General features: G+C 35.9%; 2 protein-coding genes across 2 annotated transcripts in view; both read right to left on the reverse strand.

Moving 5' to 3' along the window:
- Positions 1–2,574: 2,574 nt before the first annotated feature.
- LOC108573518 lies at positions 2,575–3,690 on the reverse strand. The gene is made up of 5 exons (XM_017935979.1): positions 3,667–3,690; positions 3,517–3,598; positions 3,276–3,447; positions 2,952–3,196; positions 2,575–2,693 (listed from the first exon to the last, which is right to left on the reverse strand). The coding sequence occupies exons 1-5, from the start codon at positions 3,688–3,690 to the stop codon at positions 2,575–2,577; spliced, it is 642 nt and encodes a 213-aa protein (XP_017791468.1).
- A 1,298-nt stretch (positions 3,691–4,988) lies between these two features.
- The window catches only part of LOC108573527, a 65,515-nt gene continuing 62,356 nt past the window's right edge, over positions 4,989–8,147 (reverse strand). The window contains exons 8-9 of the mRNA XM_017935987.1: positions 7,126–7,280; positions 4,989–5,388 (exon numbers count right to left, since the gene is read on the reverse strand). Of these exons, the coding sequence (XP_017791476.1) occupies positions 5,104–5,388; positions 7,126–7,280 (440 nt within the window). The 3' untranslated portion in view covers positions 4,989–5,103. The remainder of the gene's footprint in view (positions 5,389–7,125; positions 7,281–8,147) is intronic.

The following is an 8,147-nucleotide window of genomic DNA, read 5'->3' on the forward strand; positions in this document are numbered from 1 at the left end:
ATTTCATAATGTTATGTATTGTACAGATGTTTTATTTTTAGTATCATGATATAATCAGGCATATAGAATTAACAAAAAATTCTGTTCAACAGTCGAATCTCAGGTTTTTAATTAATATGTATGAATGTCAGACTTTTAACTCGTAGTTATATATTCAGATTTACATTCGTCACGATTATTTCCGGTATGCAATGTAGTTAATAATTATAGTCACTTGAAATACCAGGATATAATATTCAGATTTAATCAACTGAAAGACCAGAAAAGAAACATAAATTGTACATGTACTTTTGTAACATGTTGATATTTTGATACAAATCTGCTGTTTGGAATTTAAATTTATAAAAATTTATATCATTTAATTAAAAATTTACCACCAGATCTCATAATCATGATTCTAAATATTGACCAAATGTTTGAAATGATATCTGTTTAAAGTATTATTTTACAACTTTCACTTAGCACACTCATTCTTATATATAGTGATCGTTTCCCAACTACTCGATAACCATATCCTTGTAACATAAAGGGTATTCACTGTATAAACATATTATAATTCATAAAGTGCAGAAAATAAATCAAAACGTAGTTGTATTTGCTCATGCTCATGTGATAGGGAATTGAATGAAGAAATGGCACCATGTACAACAGTGTTGATCAATATAATCACTATTAACACTGGGCGCTTTAATTATATTAGTCACTTGTACCTAATCTAACTAAGATCAGTTATTTACAATTCATTTGACAATCTGACCATATCAACTTTCTCTTTTGATGAACAAATTTCTACAGGTTTGATTCCTATAATCTTTTCACCCATTTTATTGCATCATTTAGTTACATATTTTCTTGTTTCTAGTATGTGATAGAATACTTGTAGTGTTCTAGTACTATACCTTGTAAATATGTAACCAAACATTAAAAAAAGTTAGAATGCATAAGATTCATAAGTACAATACTTTAGCTTGATATATTATGCAACATTGTATCACAAGGGTAATACAAGTACACAGTAGCACACACTGTTAGTACTCATATTCACCACATACATAATTATAAACATCACTCTAGAATTTCCTCACATATTTCTTTTTTTTTGTACTTTGGTTTTGTGGACAATTATGATTATCCTGTACAACCATCACAAATATATACATTACATCTTAGTTATTGAAAGAGTTTTGTACTAACATTATTTGATACCTTTTTAGGATCTTGTCTTCTATATTATAGGACTTTTATTTAAAAAAGTAAACTCGTTACTTCCATATAAATAATTTTTGAGGGTATCAATAATACTACATAATAATATGTTAGTTAATATTAAGAACTACACACCTTCTACAATGCATAACTATAATAATTATTTCTCTTGTAATAATATCAACTCATTAAGTTCACTTATTCAACAGTTGGTATAAAAGTTTTATACAAAAGAATTTTTTAAATGAAACCTAATGCATCATGTAACTGTCCTCTTGTATAATATTCAAATTACACTTCTGTAAAAAAAATATCCGTCTAAAATATGTCCGAAAGAGGATAATAAGTGAGCGATCGTAATGTTGAATAATCAAAGTGCTGTGACAGTAATGTGAACGGTTTCATTTGAAATTTTCTTATATGGAAAATTTAGTCATATAAGCTTGAGATCATTACTCATTCTCCCCAAAAGCAGTATTTAAAATTGTGAAACAGGAAACTAATTGTGTCACTTGTGATAGTTTCGAGTACATCTCGAATTCTAGTTGCCTTAATGCACTAATACATTAATAACCATTTGGTAACTATTTTATACCGAGACCTTGTATATTAAAATGGAAACCTACTTATACAGAGGTGCTCATATAACACATTATTCCTAATGTGCCTGTTTTTATACAATTCTCATACGTAGGTTTTAAAATCTAGTTGAGTAATTTTAGTTAAAAACTATATTATACTTTCTCATTGTATAATGGACAAGAAAATATGAGAACGTCGCGATAATATCTAACTAAGGCGTTTATCTTCGCTATCTATTACGCGCTTCGATCTGGATAAAAGTGAAACATCACAAATTACTTGATTTGAACGAAATTTTAAAGAAATTGCAAGAAAAGTAACGATATAACATTTTGTTAATAATGACGAAAACATTTATTTTTATATTTCATGTGTAGAACATTACATTATGCCTACATGTCAAACTGCCAAAATACACACATCTATGGAAAATGAATCATTTTTTTATTAATCAATATTTTCTTGTCAATGTATTAATTATGTACCCTACAACAATTAAGATGTATGTATACACAAACGGTACATATATATATTACAAACACGATTAAAAAAAGATGATAAACATAAGTAGTTTTTACGAGAGCGACGTTCTTTATGTGTACTGCAATGTTAAAAATGAAGTGTCGTTCGAAAAATAGCAATTGAAAGGTGTATATAATACAAGTGTCGTAAATTTTTTTGTAGATAGATCTATTTTCAACACTCAAACTAGAAACCTTGTTAAAATATACTTCCGTTACTTATTTTTATACATACGAAATAACATAGCAATATTAAGTTCTAACCTTAGTTTAGAATGTTCACTACATTTATCTGTAGCTGACAGTAATGAAACAGCATGTGCCTCATACTTGCAATGTTTACTAAATCACTTAGTAGTAGATAATGTGTCAACATAGAAAATGCTTATAAAATACCATTAAGCAATAACTTATTTAATATTCACTTTTGCAGTGGCAGCTTAATACATATCACTTCAAATAGTTATATAGTTTTTAGTAGTACTTCTAAAATTTACACTATTTCAAATATATAAATAATAATTACTTTGAATAATAAATATCTAAAGCAAATACATCGATTCTGTATTTACTTTTCCTAATCCTTTAGAAAAATCGAATATCCAACAAACATTAAAAAAAAGTGAAATAAATTATATTTACCTGTTGTTTGACTGCTACTACTTGCAGTAGGGTCAATGTCTGTATCAGTATCTTTTGTATTTAAAGATTTTGCTAATTCATACAAGTATGAAGTATTTTTCCTTATTTCTTTTTCTAAATTTAACTTCTTATCTTCCTTCTCTTTCATCAATTTAGATGCTTTTGGACTCATAGGTTTCACAAGACCTTTACTAACTCTATAAATAATACTTGTGCTGTCTTCAGCTTTAAAAACAAATGATACCCTGTTGCAAAATACAGAAATTAATGAACGAATTTAACAAAATATAGTCTCACAATCTTTTTCATACTCTTTGATCTTACTTTTCAACATTTAAAGCTTCCTGTATTTTTTCAATTTTATCGAGAGAAATATTAGATAACGCCGGCCAAGGTACAAATAGTTCTAGCTGAGAACTTTTCCTTCTTTTTACTTCCAAATACAATAAATCTAAGCTTTCGTTATATTTGTAATTGACTTCCCAATATTTCTTTGCTAATCATATACAAAAATTCATGATAGAATACATTTTTAAATAGTGTTATTATAACGCTACGCAATTACCTTCGCATAATTCGATATAAACGTTAAATGTGGTACTTATTTTCACAGGATCAGAGCAGCCCAACTTTCCAATGTTGTAAAACTATCATTAAAATCCATTATTTTCTCATTTAAGATATTTTAAGATTATTTAAACATCATTACACTTACACTGGGGTAATATATGTCATACATTATTAACAAAAAATAGTTTTCTTTGAAAAAAACAAATTATTATTAAATCTTTGTGTTAGGTTAAGTACGATTAAGTTGACGTCGTAAAAAGTAAAATAAGTTAAATACTGGGAAGATTTAATTAAGTGTATTAAACGAAATTATATCACGTTTTACATTAATTGCAAAGAATTTACTTAATTTTAACGAAATACAACGCGTAATTGTACCACGCGATAGGTTAATTCACAAGCCTACTTTATTCACACACACGAAATACCAGCAATTTGCATTTGCAAATAATAAAAGAAAATTGATTAAAAATAAAGATAAAATAGGTTGTGAAATAACTTAGAGGATATTATTTAGAATTTATAAACTATCAATGGTTTTTTTTATATATTTTTCGTTTTTAAAACTCTATCGGTAATTTCTTCGGAACAAGTACCTAGAGACACATGCTGATAAGTAGTTCTCAATCTTTAGGAAACGCTATTACACGACATCTAGCGAAGAAATTTAAGAATTGCGAAGGAAACTAGTATCGCTAAATACTAATAGATAGCGCTTGCACATTGCTTATTATAATAAATTCTTGGAAGAGTTTCCAACTTCAAGACAAAATTACACAGGTACAAATTGAGTTAATTGATCATTATTTATTGCCATTCGAAATATCTATTTATACAATCACTTTAAAAAATCTACGATCAATTAGTACAACCGTTGTTAATATGACAAATAACACAGACAATATTGCAGTATCAATTCCACTACCTTAGGTACATCGATTCATTCGTATCCTTAAGTGAGAAACAGTATCTTACAATTAAAAAGTTGTGCGTAAATGCACCTTGTACAGCAAAAATTCGTAATCTCCTTTACAACTTACGAGAGAATACATATTTGGTCTTCGTACAAAGGACGCATTTTAATAAACCTAAAGCATTGCTTGCAACTGTTAAATAAGGCACTTACAGAAACTACGAGAATAACCAACGTCGAAAAATACCACGGAAAAGAAATCAATTCCTTCTAAAATCCCTGTTATTCCAATCAGTCGTTTAATCTCCCGAGAAATTCGTATTACCACAAATTCGAACATCTCTCGAAAACTTCTCCCCACCGAATCTCCCGAGAAATTCGTATTACCACAAATTCGAACATCTCTCGAAAACTTCTCCCCACCGCAAATATTATTTTATATAAAATCTCGCTCTAAGCTCGTTCGATAACCTACAAAATTGCTACGTCTTTTGTTCCGTCTAAACAGTCTTTTCGGTTCCAATTTCGGTATACTTAAAAGTAAATGGTGGGGAAACAGTTGCGACGTTATCATTTACAAAAAGACCAGAAGGCAAGGTACACGGTGATTCAATAGGAGCCTCAGAGATTCGCGACACGTGAAACGCAACTAAGTGGGAGGGATTCGCCCTAAAGCTGTGCGGATCCTCTCCACGCGGAATCGAATCCGCACGCGGTATCGGAGTCGGAGTCGTTGTTCTGCTGCGTTCTGGACACGGCTGAGCTGACAGCGGTGGTGGAAGTTGGCCGACGATGGACCGAGTGGCTCGATCGTGAAACCTTGCCTTGCGGAAGCGGCGTGCTCGGCTGACTGGCGACCTGATGGTCTCGCGACGATCCAAAATCTTGTGCCCGGCGACTTCTCCTCTTCTTTATCGGCGCGTACTTCGGCGGTGGCATCACCTTTTGGTCGAACTTCGCGGGAATTCAAGAAGAATTATAAGATTTCGTCGTAGAGGGGAATACCTAACCTCTGGACGATCTTTTTTAGGAATTCTAACCTCTTCTGGTACACTGTTCCGTACCGGGTGTCCGATTTTTATCTATTTCTAAGATTCCAACGTTATCGACGGAGTAACTGTTAATTACAGAACTTCGTAACGAGAAAACCAGTTTGATTCCTCGTGTATTTGAAAACTGAATAAAACATAAGTATGCAAAAAGAAAAAAGGTGAGAAAAAATCGTCCCTGAAGAGGTTAAAAACCTCGAAAAGAGGAATGTTAAAAAGGAGAAAACCGCTCGACGAGGTATTTTCTCGTGGTTCGAAAAGAGCAAGAAGAACGGACGGGGATTCGTCGCGCTTTTGAGAAAAGAGGTAGTCACGAAAAATGTTGGTGCTGTAGTGGTCGTCGCGGCGCAAAATTATCATTCGTCAAGCGCGATGTAATGACGGAGTCGAAGGGGACGATTTTCGATTAAAAGCGTGTGGCCGCGACTTCGAGACACGAGATAGCCTCCACCTCTCGTTCGGCGAGGAGGCAGCAAGGCTCGTGCTCGCGAGCACGGTAATTTCCTCTCCTCTACCTGCGGAAACCGTGCGAGCGTTAATATTAAACGAGTTCGCGATTCGTCGCATAATATTCGTGGTGCACACACCGACCGGGGCGAAGGGAGGGGGGATACGGTGCTGTCGGTGCTCGTCCAGGGGTTGAATAATTATAGAGGGTCAAGCAGAGAGAGTGGAGGCCCGGCTATCGGGTAATTTTCGAGAACGCGGAGACCCCCTCGCACAGACACACACACACTCTGTTTCTCTTCTCCATTCTCATATACACATATTCTCTCCTCTCCTTTCTCATATACACGCACTCTCCCTCTTTTCTCCTTCCTCTCTCGCAGCACACACATTCTCTCTGTTTCTCCTCTTATCTCTCTGCCTCTCCTCCTTTTGCTCTCACATGCACGCACATACATTCTTTCTGTCTCTCCTTCCTCCTCCTTGTCTCTCCTTCATTTTTATTTCTCTCTCTGCCTCCTCCTTTCATCCTTTCTCTCTCACACACACGCACACACATTCTCTCTGTCTCTCCTTCATTCTTATTTCTCTCTCTGCCTCCCTCTTTCCTCCTTTCTCTCACACACACACGCACACACATTCTCTCTCTCTCCTCCCTCCTCTCTGTCTCTCCTTCATTCTTATTTCTCTCTCTGCTTCCCTCTTTCCTCCTTTCTCTCGCACACACACGCACACACATTCTCTCTGTCTCTCCTTCATTCTTATTTCTCTCTCTGCCTCCCTCTTTCCTCCTTTCTCTCACACACACATGCGCACACACATTCTCTCCGTCTCTCCTCCTTCCTCTTTGTCTCTCCTTCATTCTTATTTCTCTCTCTGCTTCCCTCTTTCCTCCTTCCTCTCGCACACACACGCACACACATTCTCTCTGTCTCTCCTTCATTTTTATTTCTCTCTCTGCCTCCCCCTTTCCTCCTTTCTCTCGCACACACACGCACACACATTCTCTCTCTCTCCTCCCTCCTCTTTGTCTCTCCTTCATTCTTATTTCTCTCTCTGCCTCCCTCTTTCCTCTTTTCTCACACACACATTCTCTCTGCCTCTCCTCTTATCTCTCTGCCTCTCTGCCTCTCTTCCTTTTGCTCTCCCTGTCTCTCCTCCTTTCACTCTCTCTCTCTCTCATCTTCTGCTCTACCTGCACATTATCCGCCGATCCCCAGTTCTTGTGTATCTTCTCGTGGTTGCTGCTGGCGCTGCTAGTTGCCACACCCAGGAACTGGCTGAACGCTTCCGTCGTACGTTTCACGCGTACGTTCAGCGAGCCAATTCGCAGGAAACCAGGTTCTTTCTCTGCGTGTTCAACCAATGATCGTGTTACCACGTTGCAATCATCATAGCCACCGCTAAAACAGTTCTCCCTCTCGCTCTCTTTCTTTCTTTCTCTCGCGCGTACCCTTCTCCGTTCGGTGGTTGGCTCTAGCCGTTCTAAAATCGAGTGCCCCGCCGTTCACGCTAACGGAGCGATCAGACTCCGTTTTCTCTTACGGCTGGCTCCTCTATGCATACATTTCTGGGTTTCGGTTCTTATCGCATGCATCTACCGCGAGAGACGGCCGAGAGCCTTACAGAGGATTGGTGAATAAGAGTCTCTACCATCCAAGAAGAGAAATTTTCTTGCAACTCTATTTCAAATTAGGGGGGAAATTCCCCCGAAAATATCGAAGTTACTGCAGAAGTGCAAATTACTTGTGGTGCAAGTACTTATACGAGAATGTGCAGATACGTAAAAATTTCAGGTTAGAGGTGCACTTGTTTAGAGAAAACTGTTGGCGGGAAAATTTGAAATAAGTCAGATCCGTGTAGAAATGTACACATGTAATACTGTGTGCAGGGAGATGCATGAGTACTAAAGGGTTGAGTCTAGAAATTCGTGACTCGAAGATGAAGAAAACAGATGGCGGGAAAATTTGAAATTCTCAAAATCGTCCAATTTTCATCGCGCTCTCTCCACGGTTTTCTCCGTCGATATTCTTCACCTTCTACGTCACAAACTTACGAAAAAACCTTCCAGCTGGAAATTGAGAACAGTTAAATTACCTACATGTGAATTCTAATTAGTTCGAACGTTTCATTCGAAATTCTCAGATCGAAGATGTAGAAGTATATGTACACATACACGAGAGTTCTTAGAGGTTTACCAGGTCTAAAAGAAACTTA

The sequence above is a fragment of the Habropoda laboriosa genome, unplaced genomic scaffold (genome assembly GCF_001263275.1).
Source record: "Habropoda laboriosa isolate 0110345459 unplaced genomic scaffold, ASM126327v1 scaffold153, whole genome shotgun sequence".
Lineage (NCBI taxonomy): Eukaryota > Metazoa > Arthropoda > Insecta > Hymenoptera > Apidae > Habropoda > Habropoda laboriosa.